Below are 25,400 nucleotides of genomic sequence, written 5' to 3' on the forward strand. Positions count from 1 at the left end.
AATTTGAATGCCATCCAGTAGAGTGATGCCAAAAAGTCAAACAACAGACAAACACAGTGCAGGGAATACACAATTTCTTTTAACCAGTCACACCTTTCTAGCTCCCTTTGGACAATTTGTGTTGAGTATCTTATGCATGATACTCTTGGCACAATCAGGACTATTTTTGGGTTGAATGTTGAATGCCGCTTTGCTATTTCTCAGGTCAAATGCCATTTATTAGAAGAGAACAACACAAATCATAAGGCACAAGTTGAGCTGCTGCAACTGAGAATCCCACCCTGTCCAAAAAAAAAAAACAAACCCTTAACAAAACAGAATCTCCTGAAATAGAACACTGAGTAATATTTCTTATTATATACGGAATAAACACGAGTGAAGAGATTGATAAAAGGACACAGTACACATTGACATTAAAACAATCCTGGCTACATTCTAGAGTGCACCACGGGGTGATTTACATTGGTTCCAACACAATAAAGACGCTGATTTGAATTCTGTTAAATAAAACAATTAATACTGAGACTTTGGTTCATAAAATACTGAATTTTTGATTTTCTGTCCCAAAAATATGTTGTTGTTGTTTTGTTTTTTTTCTTTTTTTTTTCTTTTTAAATGAAAGTATAAAGAGTGGGGTAAGCTTTTCAGAACACTATATTGGAGTCAGCCCTCTCCGTTCAATCCATAGCCGGGCTTCGGTTTGACGCTTTTGGCTGCGCAGCCTGCATATACAAATTGATTAAAAGTAATGCATGCTCTCTGGAATGGATATCCACACCAAGGCCAAAAAGCATAAGGCTGGAACAAGCATTTAAGTGCTGCATTTGATTGATGCAAGGGTACAGCTTTTTTTTTCTTTCTTTTTTTTTTCCATAGTGCATTAAACCAACTTTTAAGGTTTACAACAACAACAAAAAAAAAAAAACACAAACACACCTGATATGCACACTGTATACAATGCCCCCACCCCTTCCCAAGATATAAACACAGTTATGAGTGTATGACTGAATACGTGTGGTTTCTATCTGAAAACAAACTTGTCTTGTGTCGCATCCATGTCTGTGTTTTGGTTATAGAAACAATACGCAACGTTCATTGTCTATAGTACAGCACTTAAATCGGATATACTGAATTCCAGTACGTGTCTGTGAGCTGGTTTCCTGTTGTACAAGGTAAGCGAGAATGGATGTTTTGTCTATGTACAGTCTAGGACAGTCTCGTCCACCATATTGCCTTTAAGTCAGCGTCCAGGATAGGTTTCGACCTCTCCTGTATAGGTAATAAACCTTTAGATTGGGAGGAGGTGAAGCAGGAAAAAAAAAAAAAGGATATGGGATTAAACTGCGGGGATGGACCAATAAAAGCCATTCTAAGAAGGTACGGTAACAAACACAGACGTGACATACCAGGGGAAGTATCAGGGTAAGGTTGCTTCATTACTGCTGTGTTCTTTTTGACAGGCTCCCACAAAAAGGCAGAAAAAAAAAAAGCTGAGCTGCACAGTTTTATAGGAATCAAATATGCCCCTAAACCCCGCCCCCTCCCCCACACCCACCCCTTGCTGGTAAATATTTGGCTCACGCCACATTCTGATACAGTCTCATGAAGTACCATACGCATCACTGTATCAGAAACACGAAGAGTCCCGTCATATCCTACACTGCCGTTAGTACCACGCAATCCGATGAGCATCGGATTCAGGATCAAATGAAAGCAGATAGCGCCATATGAAATGCAGGTCCAAGGAACCCTGAAAAGGCTCATGTTCAAACTGAGGGCTGGCACCGCCGTTGTTCTGACCTGTCTTCATTCTCTTAAATCAAGGTGCACCGCGGAGTCACCGGAATAAGGGCACTGGATCTGATAAGGATGAAACAGCGCCGGCTCCTTTCAACGCTCCTGCTCATTGACAGAGTTGCTCTCTCCGGCGGGTCTATTGATTGGAGGGGGCCCATAAGTTGTCCCTGCTGTTGGCCCTGCCCCGGCGTTTGCCCCCTTTGGCCGGCGGAGGGAGAGAGCGGGCTCTATGAACCACCTTTTCGATGGTTGCCGAAATGGAATCGTGATTGGAAAACTCCAGAGGCTCTGGGGTCAAAGTGGGCCTGAGGCTCTGTCTACCCGGTGGCTCATCACAGCGCTCCAGAACAGGCATCCCCGGAGTCCTTCCATCCGCTCTTTTACCGGCCAACATGTCCAACCCGCGACCGCCGGCCCGGTTCTCCTCCCTCCTGTTGGCCGGACCCGATTCATCATCCGGCGGTTGTTTTCGGGGCCGTCCGGGTCGTCTCTTGATGATGTTGTTTCCAGTTTTGGCTTGCCGCTGCAGGCGCTTGGCACGGAGGATCTTCTGCACATGTTCGAAGTTCAAAGAATGCATCCTTCTCACCTCCTTCTGGATCTGCTCTACCTCTCTGCGCTTGTACCGTCGTTTACTGGGAGCACCTGCAAGAGCCAAAACGAGGAAGGTGAATAAAGAAAAGCACAGCATTTAGAAAGAGTTCAACTTCTAATTAAAATGAACATCCTCTCCAAGGCCAAGAAAGACATGATGCCAATTTTGCTCATGGAGGGGAATGTCTTCTATTTTTTTTTTCTTCCGATTGAAGAACTTCCCGCTAGAAGGTGAATAAAGAAAAGCACAGCATTTAGAAAGAGTTCAACTTCTAATTAAAATGAACATCCTCTCCAAGGCCAAGAAAGACATGATGCCAATTTTGCTCATGGAGGGGAATGTCTTCTATTTTTTTTTTCTTCGACTTGAAGAGCTTCCTGCTAATTTTGACATATTCATGCAAGCCTTTGAAAGCCCAGCTGAGCCAAGAGCGCATATCCTATCCTGTAATTGTCTGCTTGGGAGCAGAGAGGAGGAAACCCACAGAAATGTCTCCTTCGAGCATTTCATATGTTTCCACACAATCACAACCTTGTGCATCTGGAGCATAGGCTGCCAAAAGCTATCTAAACACACACAAACACACACACACACACACACACAAACACACACAGAGTATAATTAACGCTGCAATTTCTAATTTCCTTCTTGATTTCAGTAACCTCTTTCTGAGCTTAGTCCATCTCTGTCATTCTTTTTGTTTTCCATCTCTTAAGGCCCCGGCACCCTCCCCCTCCGTCTGGGCATTGATTCCAGGATTCCAAATGAACCACCACCATCAACATGAAGGAAAAGCGCAATCAGCCAGCAGTCCCCAAGCAGCGTGCAGACAAAATGCTGTTCTCTATTTTTAACCATTTACTCCTGTTCCTTCAAAGGCCACCATTTTTTTGCTTTTGCCACAGTATCACAAATCTACAGTGAGCTCTAAAACGCCTAGTTCAATACATGCCATCCATGTGTGGCATATTGGATTAAGAGAGGTTTTTCAGGAATATAGTCAAATAGTTAAGATTTTCATTTTAACATATTTAATGCTTACGGCGCAAGCGCAGACTGACTTGGGCAGCTGGTGCTGAATTCTACCATTTTAATCAGTGACAGCATAATAAATTTGGGAATTTTGGAGGGTGTATTTAAATTGTGATTTAATATCCTTTTGGGGTGGCGTTATGTTGATGTTGATGTTGGTACACAACAGTATATGCTAGCAATATAACATCATACAAGGGATAATAAATACATTTTATTTTATGATTAGTTTTTACAACCCCCGCAAAACTCTTTAATAAAAATTTTCAATATATGTTTTCCTTCAAAAAAAAAAAACAGGCAGAAAAGGGAGAAAACAATCCTGGAAAAACTGTGAAATATCCCAAATATGAAAAAAAACTTTGGTGCCGAACCGCAAATATACAGAGGTCGACTGTAGTTTTAAGTTGTAGTATCACCAACCACCACTAGATGACAGACATGTCTTAGTTATGCTTACACTTTTTCCCACAATATTTTTTCATATTTTGCATTTTTGTTCCAATATTTTTTCCCTATTCCCACCCTTTTTGGGGCAAAATGTATATTGTGTGCTTGGAAAAAAAAAGAATTAGGGGGAGGGGAATCCACGGGGCACTCAAGAGTGTGGTCACATGTGGCTGGGGGGCCACCGGGTGCCCATCCCTGGTTTACGACATCAAAATAATGGATGTGGAAAAAAAAGTCCAAAAACAAGAGAGATGTTGGTGGCTCAAAACTTTCACACGATACTTTATGTCAACTTTGACACCAAACTTTCCTACCTGTAATCCAGGTACGGATTATACGGTAGTACATGAGGTATCGCTACATCGGACTGAGGGTCCTGAATTCTATTCTAAGGCACTTACTAATGAAGTGAGTTTGAGGAGACATAACGTGAGGCCTGACCGCCCTCCATTTACATCTCAGAGCAACATCACATTCGACTTTTACTTGAGAATTCAGGGCAGACAATGAAATTAGTCTAATGCGAAAAGCAATAAGTATCAAGAGTTTATGAGCTGTACATGTTATCAGCCCAACTGAGCTCTAGCTCACACATATACACACACACACGCACACCCACAAAGACACACACACACACACACACACACACACACACACACACACACACACAAAGTAGATGAAATTTATGAGCTGCATACACGGGACATAAAACGGATGACCTTGAGCAGTGCGAGGGTCCATATAGCGCTGACGACCAGCTTCTCTGCGCAATAGGAAGCCCTTGGTACACACACAGTGCTGGTTTGATCTTTGACGACTGTTGTTTTTTTATAAGATCTTTCTTGGCATCATGAATAGGGGTGAGCATGTGACTTACAGGACTTATAGGTCCTCATTAATCCAGTGTTAAAGCAAGTACTCTCTCTTTGAGAACTGTCAGTGAGATGTGCTGAAAAAATACGGGTAAAGCCTAATATAGCAGACACAGTGTAGCCAATGTGGAAAAATACCCCAGCGATGTTTAACGTGAGCCTCTGTGCCTGCATATGGCTGTGTGTGTGCGTGCGTGCATGCGTGCGTGCGTGTGTGTGTGTGTTCTGGTACATACGTGCACATGTGCCTGTATTTTAATTGGACTAAAGCTGTGAAGTGAAGCAGTAAGTCATGCTAGAGGAGGGGCAGAGGGAATAGGAAAAGGAGAGGGTAATGGGGGAGCAAGGGGGAGGGGAGACCTGGAAAAAAAGAGGGAAGTGAGGGGGGAGGAAGAGGTGGAGGGAAAAGTCTGCATATGGAGGTGTGGATTCCAAACCATCCAAGGAAAATAAGGGGGGAAAATTGTGTAAAAGGAGGATAGGAGACATAAACTGGAAGGGAAACATGGACAAGGAGATGTGCTGGTTTGGGGAGAGTAGTGTATATATGAGTCATCCGTCCTGGATACCCTGGGGGTGGTAGTGGGTGGGGGGTGGGGGGTATTTTAACTGAGCCCTTGCCTTCTCCTCCCCGCCACTGGACTAGGCCCCAGTCATTAAACCCCTGGCTGCCAGCCAGCTCTTTTAACACAGGCAAGGGCTTTTTATGGCGTGTCTGTAGAAAATAAATCACACTGTGTGAATAATATATCTCTGGCAAAGGCATTGGCAGGAGTGGAGGAAGGGAGGGGGAGGGGGGGGTGGAGAGATTGGTGAATTATAGTTGTCTCCATCCATGCATTACGTTCTGTCGATCCCAAGCCAGATGTGCTCACAAGCAGCAGAATTCAGAGTCTAAAACAAAATCCACATGACTATTTGGAAATCAGATTAGATTTGTACATTTCATGCATCCGTATTCATTTACAATTAGGGTAACGCTGTCAACACTAAAGATTTTTTTTTAATTAAATTGCCACTGCAGGGAATCAAGGCATTATAATCACTAAATAACACAATAATACATCAGACACCAATTATATTGGCACACATGATCCCCTTTGAATTGAAAGTCTTGACAGGTTGCACATGTGTTTAAGAAGCGGTTTTGAACATGTACCCATTGCCCATAAGGCAACTTCAATCACACAACCGAAGAAAGCCAACAATGTCATCATGCTTCGTAATTCACATCAAGACTGATTAAAACACACCCATGAAATCAGCGATCTAAAGTATAGTTAAATCCCAAATAATTTATACCCTGGCTTAACACTGAGTTCACTTGTATTTGTTGGATCAGTGAATGATCTTCTCCAAGAAACTTGTGTAGAAATGAAATTAGTGATCAAATACTCAGTGTTTTGTCTATTTGATTTAACATTCAAATCAGAAATGATTGACATTCCTGTTCAGTTTGAGGATATGAAATCTGATGCCCTATTCTATCGGACCTAACTTCTAGCATTCTGCTCAATTAACAATGAAAATGGAAATCTGCCTGTTTGGAGAAAAGCTATGAATACTTTGAGACTTTGAGCTTTCATCAAAATCTAAAAAAAACAAACTTTTTAATGACTGTAACATCTCTTGGCAATTCTTAATAGACAGTGTTTTTTGTCATTTCCAGTTAAAACCCACACAACAAAAACAAAAATTTTAAGACTAACTTAGAAGCTGACCGGGGTACGAGTACATTTGGCATTGACTGAACATCTATCCCCCCCACCGGCCAAAAAAAACCCAGCACTCGAAGCTGCCTACAGATTTGGCTGTGAAGTATAAGTGATAAGTACATAGTGTGTAGTGTAAGGTAAGTGCTCGTGTTCCCATTAGCGGTATCTTAATGCACAGTAAGTGGTTCTTACCAGAGAGAGGTGGACTGGAGCAATCATTCATTTGTACTGGCTCCTGCCTGGCAGTTTGCAGTGACATCAGCCCTTGATCTCCAAACACAGCAGGCCTCGTCTTCCTACTCCTTGAACCACACTCATTCTCCTGTGACCCCAAGAAGAGGAAGGAAGATGATTCCGGTTGCTGTGATTGGCTACTGTAGCTGCTCATGAAGCTGTTCATTGGCGGTCCAGTCTGACGCAAGTGGAAATGGCCATTTGACAGAGAGTGCGAGGACAGCTTTTCCGACTCGAACATCCCTAAAGTGGATCCCAGGCTTGAGCCTCTCCCGTCAGTCCTCTTCTCCTGATGCTTTGAAGGGCCCTGAATGGATGAGTCACTAAGAAGGTTGCGATGTGAACTGGCCTTGGCTCCACTGAAAAGCCCGCCCAACTCTTGCCGGTCTCGCGGAGAAAGTAGGGGTTCATCTTTGTGCTTATGTTTGTGCTTGTGCTTCCTCTTATGGAGGCGAACACCCCCGAGACCACCTGTACTACTACCGCCGATTGATCCCAAGCCATCCCCTCTTACAGAGGGCCCCTGAAGTTGGCCAGTGATGCCGCGATGCTTGACCCCGGGCTGGAGCTTTGGGTGTCCACTGGCGTGGAAAGCCTTGGGAGGGGGGACAGCAGGTCTCATAAATGGTGATGGCGGAACATGGCCAAGGGGGTGGTGAGGCAGGTAGAACGGAGGCGCCGGGGGGAAATAGCCTAGGCTTAGATGGGATGTGTAAGGCATAGCATACGGTGCTGCATAGTAATTTCCCCCTGCCAGTGGATAGCCAAATCCTTGAACAAAAGGTATTTTCGAGGCAATTGGCTCACTAGCTTTGGCTGGACGACCCCGTCTCCTTTTGGCCTTCAGATCAGCACTCCTACGAATATACGAACTGGAGTCGCAGGGGTAGGTGTCATAGGTCACCGGGTAGTAATGATGAAAGTTGAGGCGGAAAATCGAGGGATAGGGATTCTGAGAGAAGCAGGGATATCTTCTGTGAGACACTCGTAGCTGCTGCAACTTTGACACAACCTAGTGGTGGGGAGTTGGACAGGATGAGAAAAATACATATTTGACTGCATATCACACTATGAAACGGTAAAAGTCATGTAAAAATAATCAAATAGGCAGCCAACCTCCTCGAGTTCAGACAGAAAGTGAAGGTGATCCCGGCTCTGAAGACACTTCCTTTTACGTCGATTATGTTTTTGCTTCTTCTCCTGCTGAGAAAGGAAGTTGTCCACAGCAGCTTGTCGTTCACTTCGAGCTTTGTTTCCTCTGGCGGATGCTTCGACGGCAGCAGCCTCCGTGGCCTCAAACCCGCACAGATCAAAGGAATACCTGGCACAATATAACACAACAGTTAACAACAGCACCAATTTCAATTCCTTAGCTACGTACAAAAGACTACTGCACCTGCGCCGAGAGGCGGGGCCTTTCTCGGTTTGATCCGACGTACTGTTGTTGTCTGTGCCGATCCCGCTGTCACTCGGAATAGTCTCTTCACTGTGGGACTCACTGATGGGAGACAAGGTGACCTCCTTCACGGATGCACCTTCGGAAAGCTGGGAGGGTGAATTAGCTAGAAGACGTGGAGGTGACAGTTTCCATCCCCCAGAGAGAAATCCTCTGACTAAAGGTTTGGGGGGTAGGGCTGAGATGGGCTGCAGACTAGGCATAGTGGCATCAGAGTGGCTGATTCTCATTGGTGGTGCACTGGAACTGGGAGAGGAAGTGGTGGCGTTCACAACGGGGCTCTCGTAGAGACTGGATGCGGGGACAGACATGGAGTGCTTTTCCTTGACGTTTTTGGCAGGGTTACAGCCTTGCGTTTCAGCTCTGGGTTTACGGCCTCTCTTTTTACCGATGTAGATGGTGCCTCTCTTGCTGACGTTGATCTGTTTTCCCAGCCGAGCCTCAATGGTTGATGCCATGGCATTCATAGCAGGGTGAACAGGTGTGGAAGGAGACCTCAGGGTGCTGTTCTTACTGGAGCTTGACAGGATCTCATTCAGGATGCTTTGCATCTTGCCAAGCTTTAACTTATTTACTGGCTTTGAATTGTTTCTGCCACGCTTTACTTTCAGACCGCTGGATTTGGAACTGGTAGTTGCTGACACCATTTGTACTAATGTTGGATTAATTGTTGCGTTCGGTGGGTTAGTCTTCCTCCTGCGGTTTAGTCCGGCAGAGGTTTCTTGTGCTAGGGGGCTCGGCGGTGAAGTGGATGTCCCCTCATGGATGGTTTCTACAGTTAGAAGGGGTTGCTTCTTGGGGCGTCCTCGTTTTCTTTTGATGGGCGTGTGGACGGTCAGGCTGTCAGTATTTGTATAAAGTGGACTAGAAGGAGTTATAGGGAAGGCCGAAGGTGGGTCAAATATCATTGATGGACTACTGCAGCTGTCTCTCTGGGGTGAGGTGATGCTGTGGTGACTCTTTGCTTTCAGGTAGGACCATCTGTCCTGAGCCTTGCTTGATCTGGAGCTGACTGTAGAGATGGTGCTGTGGCTGGGACTCGGACTCAGGGCTGCCCTCGGTCTGTGGCTGGGGCTAAAGTTAGGCCGAGGTTTCGGGCTTATGCTTGGACTCATTGTTCCTTTAGGGCTCGGGCTTGGGTTTGGACTAGGGAGTCCGGGACTTGTGGAGAAGTTTGGTGGTTTGCTGATGTTTAGGGCAAGATCTCTGTGTTTATGTGCATCAATACAGTTCTTGGGACGACCCACTGGGTTCTTTTTCATTCTGTTCATACTGAAGGGTGATTCTGGATCAGTCCCACTCCGAAGTGAATCATCTTTTTCTGCCCTGTCTACCCTTTCTCCCTTTTCTCTTTTGTCACCTTTGTCCGGTATTTCAGGTTTCTCTGTTTTCTCTCCACTGATCTCAACCTGACTCGTGAACCTGGAATCATTTTTGTGAATCTCCGATTTATGAGCTACTTTGGGTTCTGGAGGCTTATGCTGGTACTTCTCTGTGGTGTTCGAGTCCTGTCGTTGTAGAGATTGCTCCTCAACAGAAAAGGACTCATCTAAAGAAGGCTTTCTCCGCCTCTTTCTTCCTTTTCCTTCCTCTGTCAGCATGGGCATTCCTCTATCCTCATCATCCCCTCTCCTACCAGTAATTGTTCGCTCTCTTTCATCCTTCCTTCTTTGCTCTCTTTCTTCATGAAACTGCTCAGTCGTCTCTTCTTGTCTGTAGCGCTGCCTGTCTGAATGAGATGGGCTTCCCGTTTCTTTTTCAGACTGTCTTCCCCACAGCGTGTCAGCACTGTGAGGATTAGAGAGCATCTTCTGGGAGTCCTTCCTGCCATACTTCCTCTTGATGTTCCCAAAGAGCTGCTCATTAACTTCCTGCAAACCTTTCCCCCTGAATAAAGAACACAGAACAATTCAGATGAGAACAGTTTCTGTTGAAATATTGTTGAAGGTATCAGAAAAATGTACAATGAATCGGATTACGGTACAAAATGGGATTACCATGACATCAAGACATCAACGACAGTTATGCAAACAAAATGACATTGCATTATCAATGCTCTCATTATTTTTGAAGAGTGTGAGTCAAACATTGAGCGTAAAGCTATTATGTGTCTCAATGGGTTTTGACATTCTTTGTAGAAGTGTCCCCGAAAATTCTATCTTCAAACTAAGGGTGAAACGAGTCCTCTTCCAAACACCTCGTAGTTTTTGCCTCGAGTACCTGTTTATTTGGTGTGCACACAGATGTCCGTGGGTGTCAAGACAGCCACAGCACCCCTTGTTCTTGCTATGCGTGACGGTAACACGCAGTGAGAAGGCCAACTTCAAAAAAACGTATTTTACCGGAGACTACATCGACATCAATGCTTTGGTACGCTTTTATTTGGAAGGTGTTCCCAGCGGTGCACAGTGGCGTGGTGACTGTCTTGACTCGTCTTCCCAAATGTAGTTGAGGCTAGTCTATAATACTGCCATCACAAACTCTTGCCACCACTATCAACACGTCATCCTGAAATCATGTTCAATCGTGAAGCTATTTATTGCTATTTCCTATTTACTGTTTGATTTGTTTTTATTGATGTCTTCATGTCTTTTTGTGCAGTTCAGTTCCGCTGCCCTTATTTTTAGCTGTGTGTGCTTTCAATGCACTGCATGTTGGCACTGTGGTTGAGAGGAAAGAAATTTCATCTGTGCACACAGAGCATATATGACAATATAGCTGACTTGACTTGAATTCAGGATGCAAGTCAAAGTTCACCTGATTCAAATGATCAGGATAAATTATCAAGCTTTTCAGAGCTTGCTGATGAGCTGATCATTTGAATTAGGTCTGTTGGAGGAGGGAGACGTCTAAAACAGGCTGGATAGGGGATCTTATGGACCGGACTCGGGCACCCCTGGTCTAGTGGAGAGCAGCTAGCGGTTAAGTTCGTGTCCCACATATGCTGTCAAATGTGCTGTCGGACTACTTTTCAAAGGCAATTTCTTCAGAAATAATGAATCTGCATACTTTAGCTGACAACCTGACAGAGTTCAGTTCCTACTGATCTTTTTTTTTTTTTTTAATTAAACCAGGCTTGCTCTAATGTGTTGTTTTAGTCGGCAAGATCGCGACTGTGGTTCTGATGATGTCACTTCGTCCCATACTCACTAATGTTTCTTATATTTTAATTTAAGATGATTACCTAAAAATGAAAATAGAGTTGGTCAGTGATGATTAAGTTAATAAATGTGTTATTCTCACTTCTGTATTCTAATAAAATGTAACAAATAAAATAAATGAAGATAAAATATGTGGCTCTTTCAGGATGACTCCTCTCAACCTCAAGAATGCAGCAATAAGGCATTCAGCTGGAAGATTAAAAGGCAATAATGTGTGAATGATGCCAAATGTAATCAGTCTAATCAGAGTGGGCTGATGTCACCCCTCTGCTGCTTGCCTAACGGTACATCATGGAGTGGATTTGCATTGCATCTACAGACCGCTATGATGTGCTGCAGCATGTTAATCAGTTTTGCATTCATTTATTTTGGGGGGCATTTCGCCTTTTGGTCAACAATCTTCACTAGTCAAACTTTCTTGATGAAAACGTCGCAGTTTCTACATTGGAGGGTGTTGTTTTTCTCCAATGTGTCATGAGAAACACTGTCAAGGCAAATACCTGCTGAGAGATGTAAGGTTGAGAATACTGGCATCTGTAACAACTGGCAACTGAAGGTCTGGAGTCAAACATCTCTGAGGCGAGTGGCTGTGAGTCGCAGTTCGTGGAAAAAGTGCATTTGAATCCATGAGACAATTTGCACTCCTACTGGCTCCCGTTAATTCTACGGCTGGCTCGGAATCTGTCGGATTGGCTGGAGAAACCGAAGGTGCTCTAAACGTGATCCAGTCCGGACTGACTTGGTGCTGCTGAACGTGCTGGAATTGTTGCGTGGGGGTGTGCTGCAACGGTTGTACAGGGGAGAGAGTAGGCGCAGGAAGAACAGTATTGCGAGGCTGGTGTTTAGCTGGTGAGGGATCTCCCAGTAGTTGCAATAGGCCTCCTTCTCTCTGCTCAGGCATTCTGAACTGGCGCTCGTATGTCTGTGGGAGACGGAAAACAAACAATTAATGGTTGCGGCATTCATCATCACAACATCACATCACAGAGAGGAGAGGGGGAAAAGAATGGATATGATAACGGTAAGTGATCATTTCAGTCAAACGATTTCCTGGCTTCGTAAGATTAGGCTCCATAGTAAGATACAGTTCACGTATTTTAACTTCGTATTTTGTCGGCATAGGCGCGCTGAGATTCTTCTTTTCACGACAGGGCTGGCTGACTGAGGCATTTAATACAGCTTGTGTGCATGAGCAGACCAAACAAAAGGCTTGTTTACAGAGCAATTAAATTCCTGTGGCAAGGATGTTGCATGCTGCGAAAGCTGGGGGGGGGGGGGGGGGGTTGGTTGGGGTCTGACAGCACACAGTGTATAAAACACCGTTGTGGAACTCAACTGTGTCCTTGACTGCCCTTTCACTTGAAGTATGCGCAGTCGTAACACTTATTGTGACTTTATTCTCGTCATTACTCCCTCCACCGAGGGCGTCCTGTTTTCACGGCTATCGTGTTCATTTATTTCGCAAGCTAGGGCATTCATGTCATTCTGCTTGATTACACGGTGAATTATGGACGAATCCTAACGACAAATGCGGGAGGTATCTGTAAAGGAGTGCAATTTGGTGCTGATCCAAACGCGGTCCGAACTCTCCAGAGTGCTCCTGCGTTTGAAACCACAATTTGGTGATTGTGCTGATGCGCTCTATGCGCTGTACTCCACAGAAGGAAAAACCCCATTTATAATTTGATGAGTTTATTGCAGAGCCCTCACTTCAGAGCTGATGGCAATTATTCATCACAAATGCATTTTAAATATGTCTGTCATTTTTTTTTTTTTTAACGACACTGAAAATGACTTTAATTAATGTTTTGCTGTCAGCCAGTGCCACATTTTATTTTGCTCGAGTAATTTAATGCAATTAAATATTAGATGTAATTAAAACATGAACTATTAAACTCTATTTTGGAGTTTCACTAAAATGACCTTGACATTTCAGTTGGATATCAACTGAGGAATATGAATGACGAAATAGATTGACGGTCCTCAGTTTCCACGTATTACTGTACATGTGCATCTGTACTTAGAAGCTTATTTGAAGTGAAACACCACATTTCTAAGTAAGCAACTCTTATTTTTTTGTTTTGAGTCGGTCATGATCGCTCTGCAAGCGACTCAACTGGCTTTGAGTTGAATTTTTCTCCAAATGTTACATTCACAGTCAGTAAGCGTCATGATGTCCTGTTAGGTTGGTGTTATCGGTGTACAATATTGCAAATTATTTTGCAGCTCCTCCGAATTCAGAAACTCAACTGTGGCACCCATTGTATACACAAATTACAAAATAATCGCCGGTGGAGACTATCATAGCTATGAGGGACAGTATTATATGGCACAGCCCCATCCATTATTTCAATGTATTGATTGATTCAGAAAGGTTTACAACTGCATTGCGATGTATCTAACAATGGATTCTTTTTTTTTTTTTGCACTGCTGCAAGTGAGACATTACACCTTTGTCAACATTGAAGATTCGCTGACGCTAAAAATGACGATTCAGCGCATACTGTTGTGACTTGTTTGTTCCTCCTTCTTGTTTCGGTTGCTGTGCAGTTGCTGTGGCTCTTTCATGCTTTGTATCTTTATTTGTCATGCAGGCTTGATGTCTCAAAGTATATAAACTTGGATTACTCAGTTGTCAGTACGTGTCATCTGCATCCAGCCCTGCTCTCTGTAGGTACTTTGTATTTTCATAGATAAAGACTTCAATTTGATGTCTGCTCCTGGGTCCTAATTCCCCTCATCACGTGACTCTGGTTTAAAAGACTATGCAATTCACCTTCAGTAGAGTGTGTGATCAAAATGCAAAATATTAAACTGCTTATCTTTTGTGTAAAGAAAACTGATTAATGACATTTAAAATGAAGCATACGAAACTGCTATCGGAAGTTACCCAATATATTTAATATCTAATATACAAAATAATTCTACAATTAAAGTTAATCATCTTACATCTTGTTTTTTAGGATTGGGAAATATTAAGAATGTGTAACAAACAAATCGAGTGTGTGCCTCTGTTAACTTACCTGGTACAAATTTAGCTGCTACATGGCCTCCTTTAACAGTGATCAATTACATTTGTAACAAGGGAGAGGATTAGTAAATTAGAAAAGCAGCTCTGAAGCGTGGATGGAAATACTTTATCTGTTATATGTGGGGAATCGTTCTGTATATCTCTGCGCCTTCACGAATAATCCAGTTTAGGTGTTGAACAGAGTCATCAACTATACTATGACATATTGACGTTTAAAGCTAGAAGCATGTGGAAGTAATTTACCAAAATACGACTGGTAGCACAGTCAATTGCAAAATATGCAAGTCTGTCCCGAAAGACAATAAACTCACCAGTGAAAGAGAAACAGTGAAACAGAGACATTTTTCCTGCACCTGGCTATGGTGTGCTGTCTTACAACACACTACGCTATGAAACACATGATGAGACCTGCCAGCTTGTTGATGAGAGAAACATACACAGGGTTCCCATTAATTACGACACATACGTTCAGTGTGATGATGAGTTGGGTTTTTTTTTTCAATCATTTCTTTGTATTTGTTTCTGTGCCACTCTGTCAAAATATGTTTTGACGTGAAAGCAGTCCGTGGCCCAAAAAAAGCCCAGGGACCACTGCGCTGAGCTGAAAAGACATCAAATGTTTCAAAAGCACCATAAACATTTCTAAGATTCCTTGCTTGTTGCTTTTAGGAAAAATAGGCCCTCAAGGAGTCGGAAAAGAACCCGCCACATCTCTCCCATCCATGCTTACGTAACCTGGAAATGGGCTTACAGCAAGGCACATTACTCTAAATACAATTGTAGCACTAATTAACATTTCAAATAGTAATACTAACCATTTGAAATGTCATCACGATCCAAGCCATAAACTTTTTCCTCCCCAGGTTCTACCTACAGTTTCAATCGTAACAATAGTTGACTTTGTACACTTGTTACTCACTGTCGGCGCACACATTGCTTTTGCAACAGTTGACCCTGGAGCGGGTTCTTTTCAATGGGGAAAATGTTTTCAAATGACAACAAATCAGAGGCCGACCCCCATCTTGAAAGAGAAGATGCTCAACCCAAGAGGTTTCAGCCCACTTTAAATCCACAGCTGGTTTACTGTCAGCCACTTAAAATTGCGAAAGAAAAGGCTTGACGTGCGGTGTGACACAACAATACACTGCTTAACGTGTCATGGCCGCATAATCAGTGTCTGCTGCAAGATGAGAAATGGGGCAGCGGACGGCCTTTGTGGTTTAGCCTGTTATTAACAGACTCAGTATGACGCAACAAAACACCGCTCTGCTGCGCTGCAGGGAGATGTAACCTAACCACAGGCGAGCCTCTCAGCATGTACACATTGGCACACAAGCGCACGCGCGTGATAGATGCGCACGCCGTCAACGCTTTTACTGTTTCCTTTGCTCTATCCGTTAGAAACACGTAAACGTGCACAGCCAGCGCACCAATTTTAATCAAGATGGTTCAGCATCTTGCCAGATAATTAGCTTCTCGCAGACAGTTATGCACACACAGCCGGCTCTGAATATGTAATGTAGTCATCACAAAGTACTTACTGGAAGAGAAAGTACTTATTTTCTATATTTGAGCTTGCCAATGTCTGGTTTTACCCTCATTCCCCTCTCCCTCAGTCAGGCAGTGACACTGGGTTTGTCCTTGCATGCCTGCTGTAGTGGCTGTTTATTATGGCACATGCTCATGTGCATGAGAAACCTGATTAACACAACAAGCGAGCTTGAGAACACACACTCACGCAAACACTGAGCAGCATGAATGATTAATAATGCGAGAGTGTTTGGGTGCACATACACACATACACGCTTGTGGTGGGTGCACAAACACACACATGCACGCTTGTGGTGCAACTGTATGCCCGTGTGCAAGTACGCTGACACATAAGCATCCATTCCTCTTCAAATACAAATCCATGAGGCCAAGTCCTTTATTTTTGCAGTCAACTGAAAATATTTTAGTTTGACAAGCAAAGTTAAGGGCAGCCCAGTAGTCGACTGGTTCGCGCGTCGGCCTCCCGGTGGAGCGGTGCAGGGTTTCGATTCCGGCACTGGACTTCCTGCGTGGAGTTTGCATGTTCTCCCTGTGCCTGCGGGATTATTCTCCGGGTCCTCCGTTTTCCTCCCACATTGAAAAAATACACGCGTGGCAGGTTAATTGACACTCTTAATTGTCCCTAGGTGTGATTGTGAGTGCGAGTGGCTGTTCGTCAATGTGTGCCCGGAGAGTGGCTGGCAACCAGTTCAAGGTGTCCCCCGCCTACTGCCTGCCCAAAGACAGCTGGGACAGGCTCCAGCACGCCCACGACCTTTGTGAGGCTAAGCGGATCAGAAAATGGATGGATGGAAAGTTAAGATTTTCTTTTTGCTGCTGTCATTGTGTCTTATATCATCAGTTAAGATCATTACCTCCACTCTGCTTCAAACATGACGTTCTATCTGGAGGATCAGTGCTGATCCTTTCCAATTCAGTTTCCAAACTTTAGCCTTCCCATTGCTTTGATAATTTTTGTCTCATCTTTTCATAAAATGTTACACCGGAATCTTTTGATGCTCATCTCCGTATATTTCAGCCTGGCCTTCTTTTGCCTCATGCGGACGAGTGGTTTGCATCTAGTATATATAGCCTCTGCACTGCTGCTCAAGTCTTCTGCAAAGAGTAGCTTTTGATACCTTCACCTCTGCTCTCCGCAGGTTGTTACTGATGTCACTAACAGTTGTTTTTGGACTTCTTCGCAGATACTTCACAATGTTTCTGTCATCAACTGCTGCTGTTTTCCTTGATCTAGTATTTCAATGGCTGTTACTTAGGAAAACAGTGGTTTCCTTATTCTTCAAGACATTCCAAATGGTTGTATTGGCTATGGGCAATGTTTGTCTTAAGGCTGTAATGGATTTCCCATCCTCTCTTTCGCACGCTTTGATTTTCACCCAGACAGCTTTCTAGTTTTAATGTTTGTTACATGTTCAACTAATTGCAGTTTTCAAATTAAAACCTGGTAATGAAATAATCTCTTTGTTTCATGTTAATCTTTAGATGTCAAACCCAGATGTATTCAGTCCACAAAAAAAAAAAAAAAAAAAAAAGAAGTTATACTTTTGGTTGGGAGTGTTGAGTCCACGGACTATTAGGATGACAAGCATCTGATACACACCCACATTCTCATTTTACTTACTGCTCCGGGTTAATGTAGGCCTAGAGGTACAGACAGACAATAAAACGGCCTTAAAAAGATACAAGCATGAACACACACAAACATCAACATGCTAACAAAATGTATTCTCCCCACTAACCGCAAAGTGGCCACAGACCGATAATGAAGACAACACGCATAGATCTTGTTCTTGAACGGTGAGAGGAGAGCGAAATACAAGAAGAAGAAAACACAGTACCCCCACCCCCCATTCGAGTTGAGGTAGATTTATTGGCACCAGTTCAGTTTTTTTTGTTCGTAGCTTCCTCGCCTCTACCCTTTCCTCCATGCCGCAAACAATCCATGATTCATTTCCAGAGAAAACACACTCTCATAGGCACACAAATAACTATGAATAGTCTTATGAGTCTGGTGGCTGCAAGGGCTGTTGCCATGTGAGCAGCCCACTACCCGTGTATCGAAAATGATGAAATGAATTGAAATGTCTGACCACATGTTTCCACTGAAAATATCACAAAGGCGTCATGTCAGTGTATTGCAGGCCAAATTCTAATGTCACAGTGTGGATTTGTTCAGAAGCTTGTGCAGACAGAATGCAGCATAGACTCTGCGAAAGTACAGCGAACCCTTGGATGTTCATGGCTGGCTTGGAATTCGGGAATTCTCCCAATTCAAAAAAATGTATTGGGAACCTATCCTTGATTATTCGGTAAAAGCCTCACCTATTTGCTGTTTTTGTGCTCAGGCTAAAGCAATAAAATAACTACTTTGGTACCATCTTGTCATATCTTGGTGTCAAGGAACTATGTTGAAGCGAGTTGAGGAGTTTCATTTGAAACAAAAGAGTGTCACATCACCCACTTGTGGCACCTCAGTGACAAGGAAATATGTACAGTATATTGAAGGGAGTTGTGGAGTTTCACTTTGAAAATTATAGTCCTTTGCCACCATCTTGCTTCATCAAACAGTAATGACAAACCTTTAAGGGGGTGTCGCTTAATTGATTTACTGTAGTGATATGATGTTGCTTTCAGTGTCCATTTTGTTTTTTGTGAATCCTCTTGTCTGTTAATAATGTCCACCTACCGTTTATGTCTTATGACGGACGGGTTGCATTACATTTCAGAAAAATGAGCACACAAAAAAAAGCCTTGTTGCCGACCTCATCAGCTACAGTATCGGCAGCTGACAAACTAAAGGAGGAAAACCACAGGAAAATAATAACACATTTTGTACATCAAATAATACAGCTTCTTGCAGGTTGGCCGGCTTTCCTCTACATCTCGGCATTTTTGTAAGCGGGCTAAGGCAACAAGAAAAGTATGCACTGCAGCAAAGTGGATATTGTGGAATACAATCAAGCACCAATCAGCACTAAGGCACAGCTACGGAATAAGCTAATGTTCATATGTGGTTTACATCACCCAGACATTAAGTTCACAAGGTATTAGAAATATGGAAATGTGAAATGTGTCCTATTGTAAATAGGGTTTTTTTTGCAGGTCACAGTCGTTCATTTATTGTGTCGAAGCCTTGGCAGAGGTGGGCCCTCTCTGCATGCTCTCCTTTTGAAATGTGCCTTGTGAGGTAACTGCAATACCTCTGGTCTGCAGCAGGGGGCAGCGATTTAGACAACAGCACAGCGATTTGCAAGCATGACTGGGAGGTTTCAACCACTTCCACACTGCTCATTCTCTGCCGGGTTGACCTAATATGTATTTACTATACTGCAAAGACCACACCTACAACAAGCCTATTTGATGTGATCTTGCATTACACAGCACTCTCCCTCGAGGCTTCAAGCCCTGTGTTGAGGGGTTAAAGGTCATACTCCTCAGCTAGGTCAACAACCTTTTTCCTCGCACGTCTTCCTCTGGGTCAGCGCTGCAATAACATGCATTGGTCTCACAAAGGCAGTTTACCACCCAAATGGTAAAGGCAGATATGGAAGTGTGCAAATTCCCTCCCACTGGTGATGTAACCATCAGAGCGGAGTGGAGGAGGTCATGGATAATAAGTGACTAAGAGCCGCAATCACCCAAGTGAGAGGCGACGAGTCGCTCAAATCGGCGTATAGTCTCTTGACAAATGTGTGAAGCAAACACAGCAGGTAAGCAGAGCTTTGAACGTTCAAATTAATAAAGGGGCTGTACTCCCCTCACCTCCATTTTTGCTATGGAGCAGCCTTTCCAACAGATTAGCTCTCCCGCAGCCTCTTTGTTTTCCACTCTTGTATAAACTCACATGTGGAACTTTTTCCTCACATGGAGCAATCCTGGCAGCACTAGTGCATACTGGGAAAGAACACCCTAGTAAACGGGCACACCCAGAATTCACGACTCGGGACACATATACACAGGGGCAAGGCACACACACACACACACACACACACACACACACACACACACACACACACACACACACACACACACACACACACACAAACATGCTGCCCTTCAAATACTTTTTCGCAGCCCTTTATTTGGCAGCATGCCCGGTGGTTAGAGTGTTTCATTTTTCCCTGTGTATGGAACTGGGCAGCTGTCCAGACAGACACACAAAGAGGAGGAGAAGGGGAGAGAGAGGGAAGGGGGAGAGGGGGGGGGGTGAGTGAGAGAGAGAGAGAGAGAGAGAGAGAGAGAGAGAGAGAGAGAAGGGGGGTCACAGAAAAAGAGAGAAGGGTAGAATAGAGGAGGAGTGGGGGTTAGTGAAAGAATGAGAACAGCAGAAAGGGAGGGAGGAAGAAAAGCAAGAAAAACAAGGAGTGAATTTGCCTGAGCATTTGCAATTTGTTCCCTCTGACACCTTATCATAATCTGATCCACCACCCCCCGCCCCCCAACTCCCATACACATACAACACACCGATGTATCCCCCTGCCTCAGTGGCCTTGAGCCCACTCCCCTCTTCTCATCCCTTCTTTTCTTACCCGCGTTTCTCCTTTCTGGACCTGACCACTCTTTCCCTGTGGGAACTACCACCACCTCCTCTTCTAGGCCCCCCCTGCCCCCCACTACCCAAGGCCCCCCACCTCTCCCAAGCTCCATTCAGAGTGCCGTTTCCCTGTGATCTGTGTTTCTGACAGCTACACGCACGCACACACACACACACACACACACACACACACACACACACACACAGACCCTCTGCAAACAAACACCATGGATTCTAACACAGCTTTGTATCCGCAGCACTTAAAAAGTGGCTAGAAGAGGGGGAGGGCAGGAGAGCTGCATGCAAAGAAAAGGAGGGAAATGTGATAGAGAGAGAAAGAAAGAGAGCTGTAGCACCATGTTGATCTTATGATCACGAACACAGAACCCCGCCAACACACACACACACACATACACACACATAGACACACACACACAGACAGACACTATGAATCCCCCCTTCCTCGTCCCTGTTTCCCGTTCTCTCGTTCTTCCCACCAGTTCTCCCGGGAATAAAGACTTCCATTCATGCGCCTGAGGAGACCCACAGTAGGGGAGAGAAAAGAGGGAGGAGAAGGAAAAGAGGTTTGGGAGGGGCGGGGGGGCGGTGTTGGTAGTGTCAAGGTGGGACACAGTGGATCACTGGGATCAGGGCAGAGTGCCATAAAATTGGATGGATGCGCGTGCATGTGTGTTTGCGCGCTGCCCCCGAGACAAAGCGTCACTATCTCTGATCTGGTGACATGTGCGCCAGCCAAAGCATCTTCTGGGAAAGTTGGGTGGGAAAGTTTGGAAAATGGGTCTCGATTGAAAACCTCCAACGCTGATGTGTTCCTCCTTCAGAAGAAAAATACTGGTTGTGCATTTTGATGCATCTTTTTGCAAGTATGGCATCACACACTCCATCTTTCCTGCTTTCCTTATTTCAACATTCAATCGTAAGTAAATTTGTCCCTTCGCTCGCTGCAAAGCAGATACCGGATTTATTGCACAGCAGTGGATCTGCAATAAAATATTCCCACCCACATTTACAGCAGTACTACTGCAGACTGAAGTGCTCCTAAAGATAGAAACAAAGCACCCGAGTCTTCTTGTCACACTGAAATGAGTCAATCGGAAGAAAAGCTTTCGATTGGCAGAACTGCAGCATGTCATTAAGGTCCAATTGGACCTTGTCATGTGCGCGGTAATCACACACACATTTACATGCTACACAAAGTATATATCTCATCCCTGCTATTATCTTAAATGGTGTGTGCACATTGTGTAGGCATATGCATGTGGGGCTTGTGAAAATAACAACAAAAGATAGCAATTTACTTCTTTCATAGTCAATGCCGACGACGTCCACTATAGAGAATTATTCATGCACTTGTTCAGCACAAAAAAGATGAGTAGACATGCGGCGCCACTCACACACAAGCACGCCTTTTATGTTGAAGGATAATCAATGCACACGTTTGGGGAAGTGAACTCAAAGAATTTCACACTCACGATCACGACGCAGAGAAACGCGGTACAACCGCTCAGATGACTTTTGTTGCAAACGGAAACAATCAAACAGCCATGAGCTGCCCTAAATCCTCGGGGATGACTTCCTGTGTGGAATGATGGGTAATTCAAGGCAGAAGCTGTGCCGAGATTAAACACTTCCCCTCTGACAAACCGGGGTCTCGAAGGCAAAGCTGACCTGACTGATTACTTATTCCCAGGCAATGCATCACTGTCTTGTTAGGGTTGCTTCTATGGGAGTATGCCATTTGAACATTTGGAGAAAAAAAAAAAATCGACTACCATTTTCAACCTTAAATCATTTTAACGACAACAAAAGCATCTAAAAAGTACTTTTTGTGACTTTTTGCTATTTTATAAACTGCACGCATTGCCTAACAAGCAGTCCCAAACCGCACAAACCAAGGCAGTTTAAAAACAGTTGTAGCCGCACTAATTATGTTTTTTTTAATCTCCCTTTATGAGCGCAAGGCAGAGCAACAGGTGGCACAATAACCACAAACATTAATGCCATTTTAGCAGACCTGAATCCTGAAGAGAGTCACTTGCGTAAAAGGCATATCAACAACAACTAGACCACAAGGAGATTGCAGATTTCTTTTGAGACAAACTGTTCACAAAAAAAAAAAAATGTGAATGAAGGTGCAGTGTTTATGTGTAAGCTTTTTCTTTATTTTGAATGGATGAAAAGGTACTTATAGCATGTTACGTTTGCGCAAAACTTTGTAGAAGTGAGCGCGATTCCCACATCAAGTTCGAAAAGTCTGCCAAAACAACAACAACAAAATCAGTATGTAGACTTGACTTCAAGGTAATGTTTTAAAGTGGCGGTCTAGTCAAAAATTATTTTTGGAAGAATATGTTTGATGTGCCCCCACTAGTCATAAGATTGAATTCTGTTCAATATTGCATTTGTGCAATAAGAATTACCGTTAAACAAACAAACAAAGAAAAAAAGGCTGCCATTTTGGCCTTTACTGCCATCTGCTGTCGATTGAAAGTGACGTCAAAATGCCCATGGATTCGCCTTGCAAATGTCATATGACCAAACCCGGAAAACAGGTGAGCCGTGACATTTGAAAGCTGAGCTCTTGGGCAATGTGATGTCAATTTCAGTCGACAGAAGATGGCAGTACAGGACAAAATGACAGACCCTGCGATGGGTAAAATCGGGCAGATTGAAAATTAGTAGGGAAATGTTTGATTGGACTTTTGCTTTAAGGCTTTTTGAAATGTAGAATATATGGTGTCAAATAATACATTTGTGTCAATCATTACATATGTAGCAACATATTCATTTGTTTCAGGACTGAGCCGTGTCAATGAAAAAAGTTTTGGGACAGCGATCATAGCGTAGCAGAAGAATGCTGCATTTATGGGAGCCTTCAAAGTGGCACATCCTTCGCGCTGTTATTATATTATCTAAAATAGTCAGAGAATTGAGAATCTTGGACTTGTGGCAGCCATTTCACATTTTCTTGATCAACAAAGCGGCAAAATGTTTTCGTCTCAACAATTTTATTGTGGTGAAGGGCTCTTTCACTGAATGTTTCGAACTGCATAAAAAGCTTTTTTGTCAACATTTAGGCACTGAATAGAGTTTGAAAAAATGAATTGTCCTTCTGCCTGAAAATTTCTTTCCAGTGACATAAATCGTTCTCTGATCATCGTTTTCTTCCCCCAAATTGCCGTGTTGATGTGGAGCCGACAAAGTCTGAGCAACACTGGCAGAGCTCAAGATGTGCTGCGCTGAATTAAAAAGAGCCATAATTGATTATGTCAGGGACAATTCCTCTCAGAAAAGTCCTTAGATGATCCCCAGCTTGTCAGTGGGAATGGCGACGGGTTAGAGAGCCAATGTAATGACATCCTCTGTGACACGGAGAATGGGCAAAGTGAGACACAATAGTCTTAACCAATCACGCTGCCCGCCTCCCCTTAGGCCCCATCACATAAACAATAAACGGCTTTGTGTGGGGCTGCACTCCACTTGCTTCCACACACACACACACACACACACACACACACACACACACACACACACACACACACACACTGATTTCACAGCATCATCTAAAACATTTTAACCCACATCTCAAGCAACATCTGCGCATTTATACAAGAAGTTAAACACTTTGCTAACAACCTGGCCCTGTGCGCAATGTGTGCATTTCCCTCCTGGGCACATGACTGCAGCTGCCCCCTCGTTCCCTCCTTTAGAACGGCTCCCCTCCTTGTTGTAGGTGAGAGGTCACATGGAGTGACATTCCTCTCAGTCTGAGAGCAAGCGAGTATTTCAGCGAGCCCAGGGTAATAGAGAGCGAGATGGAGAGGGCCAAAAACACAAGGGGCCAAAAAAACCCAACAGAGCAAAGCAGGTAAACGTTGAGGAGCACAGGGGATTTGGGAATGTGTGTGCGTGTGTTTGTATGTGTACGTGTGTGCTGAAACGGACCACTAAACAGAAGACTCTAGTGGCTCTTCCCTGCCTCATAGAAACAGCTGTTTGTTTAGTCTGAGAAGCCTCAAGGGATGAACATGCAGACGGAGGGACAGACAGGCACAATTACAATCATTTATTAATTTTCAAAATTCATCCTTAAGAGACAACTAGCATAAATAAACAGTGGACGACAGAGGGATTACTGTACAAAATCTTGTACTTAAGCAGCAGGAAAGTGGGAGGGAGGATCCGCTCATATAAACGTCACTTACACTGTCAGATACCAAGTGTTTCAATTTAGCAGGATTACACAGGACCTATGAAATGGTGCTCCACAAAGCTTTCTGTGAGGGTGAGACATGAGCACATAACAAGGTTGAGTTGAATTTCAAAATAGATCCTGAATGTTTCAGTGACTGATGCTAGCTAGCTAGAGTAGACAGCTAGCAACTGCATCTATTATCATAAGAGTTGATATAATCAGCTACATGCAGAACTTTACATGGCAAGAAACCATATTTGCTAACTTAAAGATACTGTGAAGTTAATTCAGAGATTTCTTCCTCAAAACATTATAAACGTTTCAAGATAATTGATGGAAAGCTGCAAATGAGGACTATGTAGTATTCTTTTTTTCGGGGGTATAGTGTTAAACTATTCTTCACCATTTTACTTTTCCAAATTTTGGGGGTATGGCTAAAAATCACTGGGGCCCCCTTCCCTGCTTTTTAAGAACTTGAGTTAGGTGGCACATGAGCGATGTGCAGTTAGCTAGCTAGTTATGCCTACACCCTGAACTTCATCTTCCCTTCGGCTAGTCCACTGCTGTGGCCACTTTAGAGTGCCTCGTTGTTGGCCATGATTGCACGCAGATCACACAGAGAAAGTTGGAATAATGAGAAGGAGGGTATTTTATTGATACATTTCTTTATTTTTAAGTAAGATTTGACAGCCAGCGTATGGACTGGAGTTTCGGGCTGGCCTGGCCGGTCTAGGAATTCCTCATTGTCATGGTGTG

General features: G+C 43.8%; 1 protein-coding gene across 1 annotated transcript in view; it reads right to left on the reverse strand.

Annotated features, from left to right (window-relative positions):
• Positions 1-553: 553 nt before the first annotated feature.
• setbp1 (SET binding protein 1) overlaps positions 554-25,400 on the reverse strand; it is a 43,524-nt gene continuing 18,677 nt past the window's right edge. The window contains exons 3-7 of the mRNA XM_019866909.1: positions 11,813-12,234; positions 8,092-10,038; positions 7,812-8,016; positions 6,654-7,707; positions 554-2,442 (exon numbers count right to left, since the gene is read on the reverse strand). Coding sequence (XP_019722468.1) covers positions 1,934-2,442; positions 6,654-7,707; positions 7,812-8,016; positions 8,092-10,038; positions 11,813-12,234 — 4,137 coding nt within the window. The 3' untranslated portion in view covers positions 554-1,933. The remainder of the gene's footprint in view (positions 2,443-6,653; positions 7,708-7,811; positions 8,017-8,091; positions 10,039-11,812; positions 12,235-25,400) is intronic.

The sequence above is a fragment of the Hippocampus comes genome, unplaced genomic scaffold, assembly GCF_001891065.2.
Source record: "Hippocampus comes isolate QL1 unplaced genomic scaffold, H_comes_QL1_v1.1 scaffold322, whole genome shotgun sequence".
Lineage (NCBI taxonomy): Eukaryota > Metazoa > Chordata > Actinopteri > Syngnathiformes > Syngnathidae > Hippocampus > Hippocampus comes.